This window comes from Paralichthys olivaceus, chromosome 11 (genome assembly GCF_024713975.1).
Source record: "Paralichthys olivaceus isolate ysfri-2021 chromosome 11, ASM2471397v2, whole genome shotgun sequence".
NCBI lineage: Eukaryota > Metazoa > Chordata > Actinopteri > Pleuronectiformes > Paralichthyidae > Paralichthys > Paralichthys olivaceus.
In genome coordinates this window covers 23729894-23747532 of record NC_091103.1, presented here as the reverse complement: position 1 = coordinate 23747532, position 17639 = coordinate 23729894, and the positions used below count along the sequence as shown (strand labels likewise).

General features: G+C 42.3%; 1 protein-coding gene across 2 annotated transcripts; it reads left to right on the top strand.

The window, feature by feature from the left end:
- The first annotated feature begins 479 nt into the window (after positions 1-479).
- On the top strand, positions 480-16203 carry urb1 (URB1 ribosome biogenesis homolog). 2 transcript variants are annotated; one of them, XM_020088434.2, is made up of 39 exons: positions 480-730; positions 841-980; positions 1060-1211; positions 1468-1597; positions 1839-1935; positions 2023-2108; positions 2198-2323; positions 2417-2547; positions 2640-2835; positions 3278-3415; positions 3521-3685; positions 3778-3910; positions 4016-4132; positions 4227-4339; positions 4420-4539; positions 4927-5043; positions 5154-5292; positions 5390-5548; positions 5743-5942; positions 6030-6248; positions 6338-6526; positions 6654-7491; positions 7592-7796; positions 7866-8052; positions 8132-8190; positions 8270-8457; positions 8541-8651; positions 8730-8793; positions 9349-9517; positions 9735-9837; positions 9933-10093; positions 10719-10830; positions 11024-11130; positions 11975-12118; positions 12329-12438; positions 12534-12734; positions 12891-13135; positions 14125-14703; positions 15889-16203. In XM_020088434.2, exons 1-39 carry the CDS (start codon positions 604-606, stop codon positions 16065-16067), a joined length of 6756 nt encoding a protein of 2251 aa, XP_019943993.2. In that variant the 5' UTR covers positions 480-603; the 3' UTR covers positions 16068-16203. The 2 variants fall into 2 exon arrangements, with proteins under 2 accessions (XP_019943993.2, XP_019943992.2); XM_020088433.2 differs by having other exon boundaries at positions 4010-4132.
- Positions 16204-17639: the final 1436 nt, after the last annotated feature.

Here is a 17639-nt window from a genome sequence, read left to right as displayed (position 1 = left end):
AGGCCTGCCTGACCGGCCACAGTACGGCCATGCAACGAGCACCGGTCTCTGGGGGGCTGCCCACATCCAGACCAGATCCAGCCATCGAGGGGACCTGACTGACTGAGGGACTGGGCCTCCAGCTAAACCCTCACACAACAAATCTCCCCACTGTGGGACGAAGAAAGGATGGTTTTATCTTTTCTTAGCAGCAGTAATTGATTATTACAATTATTGTTGACAATGCTATGTTAAAGTATATGATGTAGAATGAATATGAAAAGGAATGAACTCTCTAAATTCTGGATTGTGAGATACTAAGTCATAATTCTGAGATAGTAAGGTTCTGATTATAATGAGCTGCAGGATCTTTAGTTTTTCATCACAGTGGCGGAAGTGTGCATCCATTGAGGACGGAACACGAACCACGAGTTTCTCTTGAAGGAATCAGACGATACAGAATGCGGAACTGACGTTCTGCAGATAAATGTTTCCGTCCGGACGACATTTTCGTCGCGCAGCTGTCTGTTTACACCGCAACGTGGGTAATTCAGACACAGGTTTTATGGCAGATGAGTGAAGATAAAATAGAAAACTTTTGATATTGTTTTTCTGCCTGATAAAATGGGTAAAAAGCGCCAAAGTGAAGACTCTTCGGAGTCTAACACTCCGGCGAAGAAAGAGAAAGTCCTGGAGTTCAACGGGACTGTTTTTAAAGCCATGCTAAAGGAAGCTACCACCGCTATGAAGGGTGAGGGCATATAAACCTGTTGGTTTTTAGCATGAGAATATTCAAGTGTTTCAATGTGTTCGAGCACCAGCCCTCCTTCCTTTCAATCTCCATGTTTCTATCTCCTGCAGGACTGGAGACGTTCATATCCACCGCTAAGAAGCTGCCCTCCTCTGACCTGTATGATGTGGTGGAAGGGTACATTAAGATCTCCATGGAGTGTGCAGAGATATTCAAGCTGCTGGAGGGAGAGAAGCACGAGGAGACGGAGGTAAAGTGAAGTGCAGTTGAGTGGCTGCCTGTGTTTCGGGAGAAGTGAATCTCTGATGTGAGCCTGTGCTCCTGTCCAGTTGATGCTGATCTTTGAGGGTTTGGAGATGATCCTACTGAGGACAGCCAGTGACCTGTCCCACTTCAACATGGTCGGCAACGCCATCGTGAAGAAGACAGTTTCCAGCTACATGAAGCTTGTGCAGGGATCTCTGCATTCAGGGAATCACAGGTTGGTTTGAAGATCTAGGATCAGGTGCACATTAAAGTCATTCCCTGTTTACTATTAGCTCTTCAAGTTTTAGCATTTAATACGTGTTCAAAATTGTTCCTTGTTTTGTACGTCACAAGTTATAATCACTTTTAGTACTGTGAGTGACTTCTTGTGTTTTTTAAAGACCACTGACAAGACAGAGGCACTTTAGGGCCCCCCCCCCCCCTGCCAGGACTCTAATGTCGGTCCGCAGCTAATGTTGTGTTTTGCACAGGTTTGTCCGTCAGTGCCTTGGCCTCCTGTCCGCCCTGGTGTCTCAGGGCCCAGAAGCTGCCAGAGAAGTCTTCAGTCACATTCACATCAACAAGGCTCTGTCTGGACTGGCAAAGAGACGGGATAAGAAGGTGCAGTCATTGCATCTGTTTCACAGTTGTGCAGTTCTTTCGTATGCTTACACACACCAGAGATGTTCATACACAAACCTAAAGAACTTTGTGTCTTCAAAACAGAGGGGATCACTAAGATGACACTGTTTATTATTGTTTAATTGTTTAAGTTTGTAGGAGTGAATGTGCTATGAAGCTGAATTTCTCTTTCCAGGACAATAAACTAACAATCAAAAATGTTTTCTCTGTTCTTTTCCAGGGACGACCTGATGTCCGCATGGCTTATATACAGTTTGTTCTCTCCTTTTTGGTGTCTGGAGATAATGCAACAGTTGGACAGATATTAGAGGTCAAAGGTAATTATTATAAGATATTGATTGTAATCATCACAACAAAGAAACAAACCTCCAGTGTGTTGATGATATTTTATTGTGCTGTGTCAGAGCTCCTGCCAGAGATCCTGAGTACGGGTCTGAAGGAGGACAGGATGTCTCTCGTCAATCTGATCCTGTCCACACTGAAGACTCGAGTAAGTGTGCAGCTGCACAATCTTTACATTTCAAACTCAAGCTACTACAGATGTGGTAATTATATTCCTTGTTATTTCTCATTGTGCAGGTTTTACTGAACAAGGCCTTAAGTAAAACACAGAAAGTGCGTTTTTTCACACCTGCTGTTTTGTCGAACATCGCTTCTCTGTATAAATGGAACGGGATTGTTGATGCGACCACTGATGATAACAGAGTAAGATATTTGCTTTTTGTCTTGAGTTCATTGAAATGAAGGCTCTGTCAAAATTTGAACTTGTGGGTCTAATTTTGATTTACTTTTTGGAAGGTGGTGGAGAACTCAGAGCATCCTGGGAAATCTGTCATCCGCGATCTCGCTCACAGTTTCCTTCTTGACTTATGTTGCTCTCGTAAACATGGCATCACCTTTCATGATGCCAGCTATGGCACCGCTGGCAGGTAAGTGAACTGTAGGATGTTAAGTTCACCTTATACTCCTCTGAAAACTCCTCATGTTGACGCTGGATTTTCATTTTCTTTTTTTTTTCCAGAGCTGGTAACATTGTCTTACTTCAGTTCTTGGTCGGGCTGAAACAGGCGACAGAAGATGAACTGGTGGCAGAGCTGGTGGTGAACATACTCAAAGCCTGTCCTGATATTCTGGCCAGATACTTTAAGGAGACCCAGTATTCATACACACCCCGCCTCAAAAGTGCTTGGCAGGACAATGTCAGGTTACTGAAAAAGGTAATTTTTACACATGCCAAGAACTTGGTTTGTCATTTTTTGTCAGCAGGATTTGAAAAATCTACTCAAATGGTTTTTAACAAAACTTGGGCCATGAAAAGAACCTGTTACATTTGGGTGCAGACCCTTTTACAGATTTCTAAGAGAATCATTGTTGGATTTAGGAGACTGTTATCTGTGTGTGCAGTTTGGTGCAGATCCAAATGATATTCTGGATTTAGCAGATTTGATTGTGGTTACATTTTCCACTTGTTGTATATTAAAAAATAAGGCTAGAAACCTGTGTAGCCGGAATAACATAGTGTGAAGATACAGTATATTCTCCACAGTGGGATTCTAGTTACTGCTGTCTTTTTTTTTTTTTTGAGACATCCGTGTTTGGAAATATCGTTTATGCCCATTTTAAAAGACAATAATGCTCCTGTTTGCATCTTCGTGACAGATCTACCAGGCCCAACCAGAGCTCTCCACCGTCTTTCCAGCCTCTGAGGTCCTCCCTCTCCCTCGCCTTCTCTCCATCATGATGGTGGTCTCTCTCCCTCCTGTCTGCAACAAGGCCTTCTTCACACAGGGCCTCAGTGTAAGTTACTCTTCAAATATATCCTTAAGGACAGTCAACAAAAGAATGAAACATTTTCTAAATGTACAGTATCCTGGAATTTATTTTTCCTCTTGTATCTGACAGTTTAATAACACAGCAGTGCAGCTCACAACTCTGTCCATGACGAATTTCCTCTTGAAAAGAGCCAGTAAGAACATAGAGTACCTATCGGAGGTGCACAACTTGGATGTTTACACTGCTGACATGATGGTGGACTTGGTGCAGCAGTACAGGGAGACACTCAGCAAGGTAAGCCCAGGAAAGTGCCGTCATTAAACACACACATAATAATGATGCTCCATTCAACAACTCAAGTCTGTACTTTTTGTGTTTTTCTCCAGATTTTGCCTGATATGACGAGCATCGTTGCAAAGTGGCAGTCGCTTAGCAAGAAGGAGAAGACGGAGGGGGGAGACAAAAAGACCAAAACAGAGGGGAGCACTGAGAAGATGGATAATAAAAAGGAAGAACCTGGTAAATACCACGATCAGCGCATGAATAATGTTAATTGCCATCAGTCTCGTTAAGGAAAGGGGAAAGGAGTTTGACGGACTCGTGTATTTTATGTTGCAGTTGCAGAGACAGCTGAGGTCATCATGCTCAAGGCTCTGATCCTTCAGGTCATTTGTCTTTACCAGAGAGTGGTGCCACATCTGGTCAACCAGTGCAAATTTGACTTCAGCAAGCTCTTTAAAGGTGACATCGTTTATTCCTGTGGAGAGAACTTTAAATATTGTTATGATCGTTAGCAATAGGCTTTAAATCTGAATCATTGTCCTTACCTCTCCAGGCATCGTGTCAGAGAAAGGAATGAGACAAGAAGTCCCTCCAGTGTTGCAGTATCAGATATTGCAGTTGGCCCTTGATCTCCCTGCAAGCAAGTTCTCCTGGTTCCGCATACAGGTGAAGTCATTTTATTATGTATTGTTGTTTAGGAGACTTTGTAATCAGTGTTTATAATGTGATGTTTTTTTTCCCCCCAGGATGCTGGAGATGCAGATTCTTCTTCTGCAGAGAAGTCGGTGCTGTATTTGCTTCTCCAGATGTTTGTTAGCAGCAGCAGCAGCCACCTGAAGACCTCCACACGCATGCTGGTTCTCAAAGTGAGGAACGCTTCAAATTTACCAACTTGATTATTATTCACCCCAAAATGTATAAATGACACCATTCAAATACATCACCCCAGTTTGAGGTATTCATCATTCCATCTGAGGTTACAGCATCGTTTCTAGAGAATATGTGAGCCACTCCTAAGTTCAGTCCCTACATTTTAGAAAAAAGAAGTTGGTCCTGAAGCAAAATAAAAGTGTTGTGAAACTCCATATTTGTACGGATGATAAAGTGAGAGCAGCTTAGGAAAATTTTATCGATGTTAATATTTAACTGTCCAAGTTTCACACTGACTTTTCCAAATTCTTCCCAATAGTATTGCTGAAACACAGCTTTAGGAAACATGAACAGCTGTTCTGTATTTCCTGCCTCGTATTCAGGTGCTGAAGGACAGTGGTGTGTTCGAGTACAGCTGGACTGAGCTCAATCTCTGGCTCGATCAGTTGACCAGAGTCGAGCCAAAGCACCAAGAGACAGTCATCCTGTTCTTGGAGAGGGTGAGGTTGTTTAAATCTCAACGTTTCTGTTTATTACTGACTAAATATGAAATGTTGAATCATAACACTGTAGTTATGATGGATCCTAAACTCCTGGTCTCTTACTCTAGGTGTTGGTGAAACTTGTGTGCAGCTCCTACACTTACACAGATAAGGTTGCCAGTCTGGTGCAGGAGGCAGCTTACATCCAGGCTAACCTGAGTAACCAGGATGGTGATGCTGCAAGTATCCCTGTGTCTCACATCGATGGTGAGCATTTAAATATGAAATCTAATCAAAGCTGATTTCTTTTTACAACAAGTTTGTCTCTGGAACGTGTTTTTTGTTCTCTGACCATGTTTCGTAGACGTCTTGGACATGCTTGATGTCATTATGGAGGGTAACGACGGTGAAATGGAGGAGTTTGGTCCGTCTCTGAGTGAAGACCTCATTATACAAACCTTCCCCTTCAGTGTGGTGGTACCTGCTGCTCTGGAGGCCCGGAACAAACTTCCAGAAAACAAAGGTGAACCATCAATTTGTACAATAGGTGTGTGGAGCAACTTGTGTCGTGTTAATGCACACCCTTAATTTTCTTTTACATTGTGATAATTTATGGCTTGCCGTTTCAGAAGTCTTTGTCTACCATGAGAAAAGCTTCTCCAAATTAATTTCGATATGTTTCACTGTGGATATCAGTCCTGTCTTTTCTTCCCTCAGGTGTTGTGCATGAGTACTTGTCCGCTGTGCTCACTGACGTGCTGCACTGTCAGAGAGAGCCGCTGCCCCTCTGTCTGGCTCTGCTGCAGTATGACAAAGAGCTTGTAACCTCCACACCCTCTGCTTCTCCTCATCATGCCATCATACACCTTCATCAGTATTACTCCCAGTGGTTGCCGCAGCAGTGCCAGGAGGAACTGGTCAGTTTTTAGTAACACCAAGACAGTAACTAAAAGAGTGATGTCATTTGTTTTATTGGAAAATTAAATTTCTGTCTTCTTTTGCAGTTCAAGTCTTATGAATGCCATTCAGAGGAATCCCCAAATACCAACTCATACACCGCGCTGATGAAAGCTGCGTATAGCCAGGGACCGAGCACTCTGCTTGAAGAAACCTTCAGGAAGAACGTGGAAGAAACGTCAGCTCTCATGTCGATGGATGAGTTCCCAGTAGCAATCAAGCAGATCCTACTCTACATCAAATCAACAGTGGAAAACTTTGGCACGGTAAGAGAGAGAGCACAAGACGAGGTCACTCTTCAAGGCATTTCCAAGTAAAAATATATCCATACCGTACATCGTGTTTTGCGGCACAGTTCTCCAAAGACACGGGCGCTGCCCTTTTGACGACCTTAATGGGACAACTCCAGGGTTTGGTGACAAAGCTACAAGGCTTTCAGGAGACCAAAGAAACAGAGCCAGCAGAAGCAGAGAACCTCCAAGTAGGATCAGAGCTTTTCCTGGAACTCAACCAGTCGCCCGCAGTAGAAGCCAATAAAGAGCAGGTCAGAAAGAGTTCAGCTTTTGTTCGTGACTTTATGTGAAATCAGTTCTGCTTACACCATGACTAATATTATGTTCATTTCTATTTTTATATTAAATATATCTAATAATAAAATCCTCTCCTTTTAGATGCTTGTTTCGGCTCTTGGCTCGATCTTCAAGCATCCGTGTTTGGAGCAGTGGTTTCTGGCTCTGGAGTTGTCTGCTTTGCCTCCTCACACTCTGAACCCTGTCCGACTAAAGAATCTGTGTGCTCATCTGACCGATCACACTCTGGCCCTGCTGAAGACCAGCGCCCCAGTTCTTTGTGATCTCAGTCACCTGGAGCTCCTACACAGCTACATGGGGGCAGTACAGAGATCTGTTCTCAAGGAATTAATGGAGAATGCCTCTAAGGCCCAAAAGAAACAGTCCAGATGTTTTCAGGCCCTCCTGTCTCTGCACAGCTACATGGACCCCTGTAATCTGAGACAGGTGGTGTCCAAGTTGCTGCTTCTCCCTCAGGAGAGCCTCATCTCTCCTGGCAGCAAGGGCACACAAGCCAAGCTGAGTGTCTACGGCCATGCAGCACTGCAGATCCTCACAGAGAGTAAATCCAACCCCTCCCAGGACCACAGCATCTTTCTGACACAGGCGCACCTGCACGGCCTGAGCACGCTCCTGTTGTCCTGCTCCAGTCCTGCGCTGGAAGAGTTTCTGCTGCAGGCTGTGTCCAGCGAGCCTGGAAGTGCCAGACTGATCCACACTGACGTGCTGCTGCACTGTCTCCAGCAGCCCGTGTCAGCCACTCAGGCCATCAGCTCTCTGCTGCTGCAGAACTCCTCCACCCACCGCCTCTGCTTTGAGGTGTGGTGCTTAGAGCCTGCAAACATGGAGCAGCTCTCAAACCATACAGAAACAGTTCTTCCACTGATCAATACCTACTTACAAGTGGCAAGTAGGGAGGACCCAGCCAGACCCAAAGATGGTTTGTACTAAATCAAGTCCCCCAAGTATACAGCAACAGAATTTATGTCACTCTTATCTTGTATAGTAATTGAAATATGATAATTTTTGTGTTTTTCTAGTGCAAAAAGAAGTTTTAAAATCCCTAAAGGAAGAACTGCTCCCCAAATTATCCCAGTGCATTCTGGGAAACCTGACAGAAGATTCTGGTGCACAGTGTGTTCAAGCACTTGCCAGTTTGATCAAACTCTCTGCAAACACCAAAGACATCAGGGATTTGATCAACGACGTGCCCAATGCTCTTCAGAAAGTGGACACTTTTGAAAGGTAATAATTTCGCTCTGAATATAAAGCAAATGATCAGTGTCACAAGTAATTCGCTGTTTTCTCTCCCAGATGGCAACTTGAAGAAGTCATCACTGAGAAACTGGCTGATTTCCCAGAAGAACTAGAAACCTGGAGGAAGTCTGTCACAACTGCCGCCGTCAAGTGTCTCATCAACTCTTTTAGTCACTGTAAAGATCAGGCTACCGCTCCGTCAGAGCAGGAGCACAGCTTACTGGAGAGACTGCAGAGACTCCTAGTGGGTGAACTCTCCTCATACATGCTCTTCATTTATAGCTTTATTTCATGCATTTCATAAATGAATCCTCTTCACACAGACATCGGCCGAAGACATCACCGCAGCTGAATGGAACGGTTTCGTCAAGAACGGACTGAAGTAAGACATCTATCGAAATCTGGTTTGCAATTTGATCAAAACGGTTTAAAGGTTTATTGACAATACTCCCCCGCCCTAGATATCGGTACAGAGATCATCACTTCCTGGACACTTTGAGCAGCCTGTTGAAAGTGATGTATGGTGACAGTGAAGTCCAAAAGGACCTGATACCTTTGTCGACCCTTCACATGATGATCAGCAGCCACTCTCTCTTCCTGCCCACCATGCTAGACTCGGACGAAGAGCCCAGCAAATGTCAAGCGAAAGGTACTGTACATAAATATAGACAAAGTCGAAGCTCTATTCCTCAACCACTGATTATAAACATGTTCATTTTGTTGTAATTTCAGAAGCGTTAGTGTCCCTTCTTCTCTGTCTGGTGAAGAAATGCCCAACAGTCTGCAACAGCAATCACTTTGTCATATTATTGGGAGCATATGGCGCTACGCTGAACACTTCAGGTAAAACAGGACATTTAAAGACTTTCAAGGCTTTTGTGGTTTTTTTTGTTCCTTCTTACATTTTGTTTTGTTGTACAGATCAGAAGTTGTTACTGCTTCTTCAGGAATATGAAAGAAACCAAGTCAGTCTGCTGAAGTTTCAGTAAGTCACATTCATTCTGTATAACATTGCACCAATGTGTCTCCACTTCCTCCCACTGTACGAAAATGAATCACAAATATCCCAGATATCAGTGCTGCCACCTTATGCTCTTGAGGAAATTTGGACCCAGCGTCTGTGCAGTGGTGATCATGTGGTGGAGCTGCGGTATCGAGGTCCTCCCAATACATTCACTTGACCAATCACAGGTTGATTATGATGTTTCACCACGTTTTAATCGCATCAAATAACTAAAAACAAAATAAAATGAACACTTAAACAAACATCAGTGTGATAAGATCTAAAATGGCATAAACTGTCTTTGGAAAAATATATTTCCTGTGTGTTTTCCTGTGACCTTTTGGTTCATGTCCCATCCGCTAACATGGAGGACCTCGGGAGTATGAGTTATACTTCAGGCAGCCCATCAGGGTAGCTCCCAAATGATTTGACCTCACTTGTGGAGCTGTTTTTCCATTGATCTTTATTTACAGTCTTTATGTTACACACGCTCCACAAGTGCTCTTGCAAACGCTCACCCTGAGTTTGTGACTGCAGATCCTTCCTGTGGGGCTCAGCAGCTGTGGAGCACCACAAGACCAGGACGAGTCTGGGAGCATCTCTGTGGAAGCAGGAGAGCTCTGACGACCTATTGGCTCTGCTGAAAACTGAAAGGATGCTCCAAACCATCGCGCAATTTCCACAGCGGCGCAGACTCATCCTACAGGTTGATATCTTAACACATGTTTACTTTCCTGTACTATATTTGTAGAAGGACTTACTCTATTTTGAGATACCAAATTATCAACAGTGTTATTTTCAAATGTTGTTTTTCTTAAACGCAGTTTTCTTATCTGTTAGGTGAGATACCCTTAGTAGTAAGAGAGACAATGTTTTAGTTACTGGGATGATTTGACCTAATCCTTTTTTTTGCTCCCTTATAGGAAGGCAATGAGCTGCTGTCCAACAATAACACAGTGACAGACCTTGGGAATTTGTATGATCCCTGTTTTCTTCTGCCTCTATTCAGTGCCATACTTCAGCCGGGTGAGGATACTTGACCTCTGTTGTCATACCTCATCATCATCAGTGTAGGTCATTAAGGTTTACATGTAATGTGTTCTCTATCTTCTATCTGACAGAATGTGTGATTGACTGCCTCAAGTTTGTGTCCAGCCACGCTCTGGGATTTACTGTAATGTGTCTAAGTAGCTTCGACCCGAAGGTGAGAGCAGCAGCGTACCACGTGCTGAGCTGCTTTTACCAACACCTGGAGGGCTCTCGGTTCAGGGAGAAGAGACAGGTAAAGTCACAGGGAGGCGGTGTGTGAATAATGCCCCCTTCACAACTGCTATTACAATGTGTCCTGAATGTGACCTCTTGTGATCGGATCTCAGTTCTCCACTTTATATGCAAACACAATCATTATGGAACTGTCATGTAAGAGGACGCCAGCTTCACTGTTGCCTAGGATGCAATTCAAATCACAATATTATTTGTACAGCCCATACTCGCAAATCAAAATGTGCCCCATAGAGCTCAACAATCAGTACAAGGTCTGATATCCTCAGTCCTTAGGGCGAGAAAAAAAACCTTACAACAGGGGAAAAAGCTGTAGAAACTTCAGAGAACCAGAGATGCACACATACCGCATGAAAAAATAGCACATAAACACAATAATTAATATTTCAATCATTCATGAAAATAACATAACATAAGTGGAGAGCTGCGGTCACACCTAGAAGAAGGCCACATGTTCCTAACCACCTCAGAATGTGGTCTGAGTGATCAGATCTCAAATGCCTGATTGTGTATTTGGTGAATTCACACCGCGCTCAGGACGGATGTTTTAATACCAGGTCTGAAAGGTCTATGTGAAGTAAATTGCCTCCAGAATCATTGACATGGTTGTTTTTTTTGTCAAACAGCTTCTGTACCTGATGGACATGGTGAAGAATGGGATTAAAAATCCAAATCAAAGACTTCCCTTTGTCCTGACCACCTACGTCACTAAAGGAGCTCAGCAGATGCTAAAACCTGGTGTGTATCCATGAGAACCTGAGCTTGTCCCTGACCACTGTCATTTGACTCCTGATATTTAAGAATGTTTGTTAAAGGCTTGTGTTATAATGAACTGATGAGAGAGTAAATGTCAGAATCCAATATGCTTCCACTGCTGACTTGGCCCTCAGGATCAATGACCTTTTTATTTTTGTTGTTTCTGTTTTCCCAGAGGACCACATGTACGTGGTTTTAAACCGATTCCTCCTGTCCCATCAGAGTTTGGACTTCAGAAGAGTCCCCGAGTTCTTCAAGCTATTCTATGGTTTTGACTTGGAGGTAATGTAGGAAACTGCCAAAATATCGTTGTGTCTTCAGTAAGTCGTGGAATGAGGAGTGCAAGAACAAAAAATTATGCAGAAATTCTTTACAAAACAAGATCAAGGAAAATCTACTTAAAAAGTAAGAATGTAACAGCCTGCGACTATGAGTAATATTATTTGTTTATTTTCTGTATGTTAAATTACAAAAAAAGAGTTTGCAGCTGCCATCTTTGTTCCTCATCGATGAAGTGTTGCCATGTTTGACGTGTTGCCGTAGGTGGAGTAAGCTAATGGTACACGGGAAGTTCTTTTCACGTTTTTAACGAACCAAGGAACTTTTTAATCTGTTGCTTTGGCGATGGCTGTAAGGGCGAAACAAGCTGATGATGCAATAACCGTCTCATTTCGGTTCAGCCGACGTGGTAACAAAGTAAAACCACAAATACCGTATTTTTATCAAAAGGAAAATATTTACAATAAACAAGAAATCGAGCTTTTTGTGAACTGAGGGAAGCCGATCTAAGTACATACAGAAGCTGAGCATTCTGAACCTAAGCTTAAGTAACAAAAACAAAAAGACTACCAGTTTCCCTACATAATAGCTCAGGTTGTCACCACGCAGCATGAAGGTTCTCCCAGAAACAAACATCCCTGCTTTTAAGCCACAACAAGAAATGCAGCACTTTGGCCTTAACGATCACGATGGATGACTTTTACCCTGAACAAACGAAGGAATGTGCAAATAAACTCTTAGTGCATCAACCTTCAACCTTCATCTGGTTGTTTTGCTTAGCTCAGATTGATCTTTTCTGTTTCTGTGAAGGGGTGTTAGATTTCCGTCTTGTTTTTTTTTCCTGCAGCACAAGATGGAGCGGGAGTGGATCCTGAGCGTGCTGGAGGAAGGGATAAGTGATGGACACTGCTACGAATTGTGCGAGCAACAAGGCATCTTCAGGAGCCTTTTAGGTTTCAGCAGCAGTCCCCTGTGTGATGAACACTCCCAGGTACGCACTGCGGGAATCACAATGATCCAACGCACTAATAATCAAATCGGAAAAGATGATAGAGTTGTAAACACTGAAGAAAGGCATGAAAAGAGAAAATAGTGAGAAATCCAACATAAAAAGTAATGAGGGTAGGGTGCTTGATTCTCTGAAATACGCGTCATAAGGAAAACAATTAAATTTGTGTTTTTATCTAACCCTCTCCATTAGGCCCAGATTATCAGGGTGTTGTGCCAGGCCGCCCGTGTGAACAAAGCAGCTTATAACCTCACCAAAAGCTGTGGACTCCTAACCTGGATGATACAGCTGGTTGAAAAAAGGTAAGGTCCCGTCTTCATTTTAACATTTTCATTTGAATTATTACAATCATCTCTTCATATTCTCTACATCAGTCTCTTATCATTATTCCCCTCAGGAATCGAGACCTCCGTCTGCTCAGTGCCGTCATAGAGCTGCTCCACGTGCTGTGGTTTACAAACCTTGGGCAGAAGGAGAAGCAGGTGGATGCTGCTAAAACCTCTGCAGAAGAGAAACCTCCGAGCTCAGTGAAGTGTCTCCCTCTACCACTCATCTGTGAATTCCTGTGTGCGACGTTGACTATCAGCAGACACATCAGGTAAATCCCCCAAACTGTCCGATACAAGTGCAATAAACGTAATTTAAGTTTAATTTTCAGGTTTGTTGTTATCAGACGTTGTTGACATTACACACTGTAAATGTTGACTGTCTCTCGGTCAAGGATGTGAGTGTTTGTTTGACCTCGTCCTGTCAGGTTGGCGGGTCTGAAGGCTGCTCAGCTCAGCATGTATCTGCAGACCCTGTGCTCCATACTGAAGCATCGTGGGACAGCTCTGGATGTAAACAAAGAGGCCGAGCGACTCTCACTGCTTCCGCAGCCTCTCTCCTGTGCCGAGGTCCTCGTCCTGCTCGTCTGCTGGGCCTCGCTGTCGGGCAACAAGGAACTCTCTACCCAAATACAAGTCCTGTCTGAAAAGCACAAAGTGAAGGCATTGCTGGGTGAGTGTTTCACAACCCAGAAGCCACATAGTTTTCGATGTAAGGGTTGGACAAAATACTGTAAACACTGAATGAAAAAAGAACTAATGACCACAAATTTACATTATTTCCACAGTGACTAATATTCGCAATTAAGCCCTCTAATAAAGCCAAGCCCACGTTATTAAGGTTTGCCCTCCTCAAGATCATACTGCAACAACACCAGCTCTGGTCTGTGGTCTTAAAAAGTCTAAAACATAATGATCTGAATCTTAGGCCTTAATTATGTCAATATTTATTTAATGCTACTTCGATTGCTCCTCAAAATGGATGCATTTTTTTAAGAGAAATGATTTGACGGCATGTGTAGTAGTATAGTAGTTCAGTCTCAACAATACAGATACAGATATTAGCATGCTGTAATAAAACTACAAATAAGACCAACATGGAACAGAACCTACAAACACCCAGGTCTGAATCACTTTTCAAACATTCATGAGAAAGGAGAGTACCTAACATAAATGGAGAGCTGTGGCCACACACCGAGAAGAAGGCCACGTGTCCCAGACCACGCATCCACAATGTGTATTTGGTGAATTGTTTTAATACCAGGACTGAATGAGGCCTATGTGAAAGAAATTGCTTATTCTCTACTTCAACTTATCTTAAACTACAGGGAAAACTGAGTAATTCTGGGACTCAGATCTTCCTTCATATTTGTAGTACTTGACATACGTCTTAAATTTAATTCATTATAATCTTAAAAGGGTCTTTAAAAGTTGCAGCAGCCCTGCAATAAGTGCTCCAGGGTTGCTGCTCTCTTGCTGACCCCAGAGAGAACAAATAGAAATTAAGCTTCAAAAGTATCACACTGTTATGTGTTGTCACTGCTTGCCAAACTTTTCTATTACAAACTGGAGAATTTAGAACTTTGTTCTGTGTCACAGTATGTAAATCATTCCATGTATCTTTGACGGAATAAACATACTTTTATTCATCTTCCTCTTCAGGGATGGGGAGAGATAAGACCAGGGGTAAAGGCTCCTTTTCCCAGGGCCGCACACAGAAAGAGACCCTGGCTGAAGATGCTGAAACTGAGAATCCAGGAGAGGGTCCCCTGACAGCTTGTAGACTAAGCCTCAGCAGTATCCTGCTTCACTGGGAGCCTGTGTTTCCTCCCTCTGAACCGCAGCAGGTTCAGCCAGGAGACAAACTGGATCCCAGTCAGCTGGCCAGTGATGCTGCGCACCTGCTCACCAAGTGGTCCCTGAGGTGCTTGGTGGAGGCCTCGTATGATGAGAACAGAACAAAGAGTTTCTTGCGCTGGGTTGAAACAGCTGTGATAAAACACAGGGAGATTTTGGATGTCATGCTGCTCGATCCCGGCTTGAAAGCTGACCTCCTCCGCCTCTACCACCGGGCCTTTGAAGCTCATTGTGACTCGAGCATTTTGGCAAGAGTGGAAACCTTCCAGCGATTTACCAACATTATGATTCGCTTACTCGAGGCCCAGGGCCAGCTTCCAGATCTGCATCAGGCAGTCGTCTCCGCCTGCCTGCCAGAGGCCGCTCATGATTCTTCTAGATGTGGTAAGAGTCTGCCAAACAATACTATACCAGTTTACCAAATTACTTCCACTACATATAACGAAAGATCTGTGTTGTTTTGACATTTTGCACAAGATTTTAACAAAGGAGTCAAAAATGTAACTTGACGGGCATTAGTTTTGGGAAATTTAGGAGAAGGTTTGGCTATACTTAGATGTACTAAACAAGTGAAATGCCCTTTCTTAACATGTCTGTTTGGAATGGGCTGTTTGCTTGGACTGCGGTGAGGCTGGTTCCAGTTCTCTTCCTGAAACAGTAAAAGTGGCCTACAGTAATTGAGCTGTGGCAAGTGAACCCTGAAGCTTCACCACCGCTTCTGCACAAAGAGCTGTTCTCCTGTTTATTTAAAGTTCAGTGAAGCTTGCTTCTGTACACAGAACCCCAAACTGGAAAATCAGTTTCCATTGCCGTTGTCATGAAGCCGCTGTGGTCGTGATCGACAGCATCACTTCCATTGATGAGTCCCAATCACTGCCGCTACAGAACACTGGTCATCCGTATATTTAAAATGTATTAACATTGAATGTATTGCACGTCAACATCACACCAAATTCAACACTGCACTTCCTCGGGCCATTAACAATACACGTCATGTGTGAAGCCAATAAGATGAATGGTTCTTTAGATAATGTCCGCAGACAGACAGACATTTCTAGAATTGGTAAATATATAATTATGAAAGATATCTGTCATGTGTGTCATATGAATGGTGTTATGTAAAAAAACAACAACAACCAAAAAAGATATTATTTACTTTGTCAAATTAAGCAGTGGACTGAAACTGGTTAAAAACATGGTATTTAATGGAAACTGCAATAAAAGTTGCAAAACATACATATTTAGACCCATTTGTATCACATTTGCAATATTAGGCATCGTTTAAAAAGCCAAAGAACAAATCATGAAGACACATCAAAAGCTGTAGAATAAGACTAAGAATCAGGAATGGAGGAGAAACTTGATTTTGACATATGAGAGTCAAAGACAATATTATTAAACCAATTGATTCATGCGAACTAACCGAACTATAAAATATTAATAAATGAATGTTTACCTTTTCTCTGACACTCTCATAATAACAGTTAATAACACTGATGTCTCCCTCAGCAAAGTGACTCCTGTATAATTACTGTAAATAAATGAAGCCTGTTGTTTTCTCCTCTCCAGATGCAGGGCTGCATCTGTTGTCGTTGTACATTCATGAGCTGTGGAGCGGAGCCTCATCAGCAGAGCTCTTCCTGTCTCATGTCAGTTTGGTGTCCAAGTGTAAGAGAGAGAAAGAATCCAAACCAGCACAAACAGCCGTCATAGCCATCTGTGAAGACATCATCAGCTGGAAGAGTTAAACACAACTGTGTTCTTTTAAAGACAGCTAATTAAAATATTTGTACTCTTACTTTTTTTGTTACTGTAAAAAATATTTTGTAAAACCCTCTGTTATTTGATTGTTTACAATAAATGTGTAAATGTGTTTTTAGCAAATGGTCCTTGTGTTACCTATTGTTAGAAATCTGTATACATAAAGTATGTTGAGTACATTCAAGAAGAAGATAGTGAAGCTGATTACAATGAATAGCTCTTAGAATCAAGGGATCTCGTGAACACACGCTGCAGCTTAAAGTACAGGATAATAGTTTTTTGTTATTTAATGGTAAAGGAAACCTTGCAATTAAAGAAAAGACGATCATTGTTTTTTTAAAGTTGCAAAATCTTTAATCCTAAACTCTTGATTCCTTTACATTCACCTCCACAGCTGCATTATAACCATCACCATTGTGAAATTATGTTCACAAACCTCAATTTTTTTACATTTTCTTTCATATCCATAAAATCACTTTCATTCAGATGCAGCCTCAGGTCATGCAGATGATATTCTGCGGCTTCCTTTAACTTTGGATCTTTGACGCCTGCAAAAGGAAATGTCTAAAAGTCAAGATGTGTGGCTCTATTCATCTGGTTTTTATTATACAGTATATATATATGTTTTAATTATACATTTTAACATTTAATATGATGATGAAATTTATTGCATCACACTTACATTGGTAGGTTTCCACTGGACATTAGATTCAAACAGAGAAAGAGGAGTCCCACAAAAGCAGCCAGAAATATCCAAAAAATGATCACAATGGAGTCTGAAAAGGAAGTGGTAAATTACAGTTACGTTCCTGCGACACAAGAAATGCAAAAATCCTATAAAACATGAAAACTTACATTTGTTGTATTTCAGCTTGCTCTCATCCACAATCACAGGATCGAGATAATCATAATAGTATTCATATTCATAGGAAACCGAGTTGGTGGAGTTCTCCATTGCAGCCATCTTCTGCTTTTGGGAGGGAGGTGATGCTGTTTTGTTCCATAAAAGCCAGCACAGAAAATACGAGTGAAAAATAAAAGAATTGTTTAGTGGAAAAAAAAAGTGGATCTTGAGTATTTCAGCAAGAATGAAGAAAATGTCCTCCAGTCCTCACCTGCGTGTATGTTCATCTGACTCCAGCTGTTTCCCCTCTGGTCAGATGTCCTGACTGTTTGAGTGGATGAATGCAGTGAGGGAGGTAACAACCAATGAAAACAAGGTTGTGCTCAGAGTGTAATGACTGGGACTGATGAGACACTTTATATTCTTAAAGGATATTAGTATTGTCCCATAGTATAGTAGTATAGTCCTCACACAGGCCAACAATACTACCACTAATATTCAACCTTCTATTGTTTGTGTGCTTGACGTTGTGCACAGAGCTTTTAATAAACAGTCTATGGTGCTGGTAGAAGAAGAAAACTTTGTGTGTATCCTACCAGGTTTATCTTCAATTAGGATGTTATAGTCACTGTTCTTCAACAAATAAAGAGAATTATCTTTATTATTAATTATGTGGTTTGTATGATTCACTGACTTTTTTTTTTCATGTATAACA

Excerpts from the sequence above, each read along its gene's own strand:
- urb1 (XM_020088433.2), top strand. The coding sequence starts at position 604 with ATGGGTAAAAAGCGCCAAAGTGAAGACTCTTCGGAGTCTAACACTCCG. Across the intron at positions 12,119-12,328 it reads TGTGTGATGAACACTCCCAG|GCCCAGATTATCAGGGTGTT; the intron begins GTACGCACTGCG and ends CCTCTCCATTAG. Across the intron at positions 13,136-14,124 it reads CAAAGTGAAGGCATTGCTGG|GGATGGGGAGAGATAAGACC; the intron begins GTGAGTGTTTCA and ends CTTCCTCTTCAG.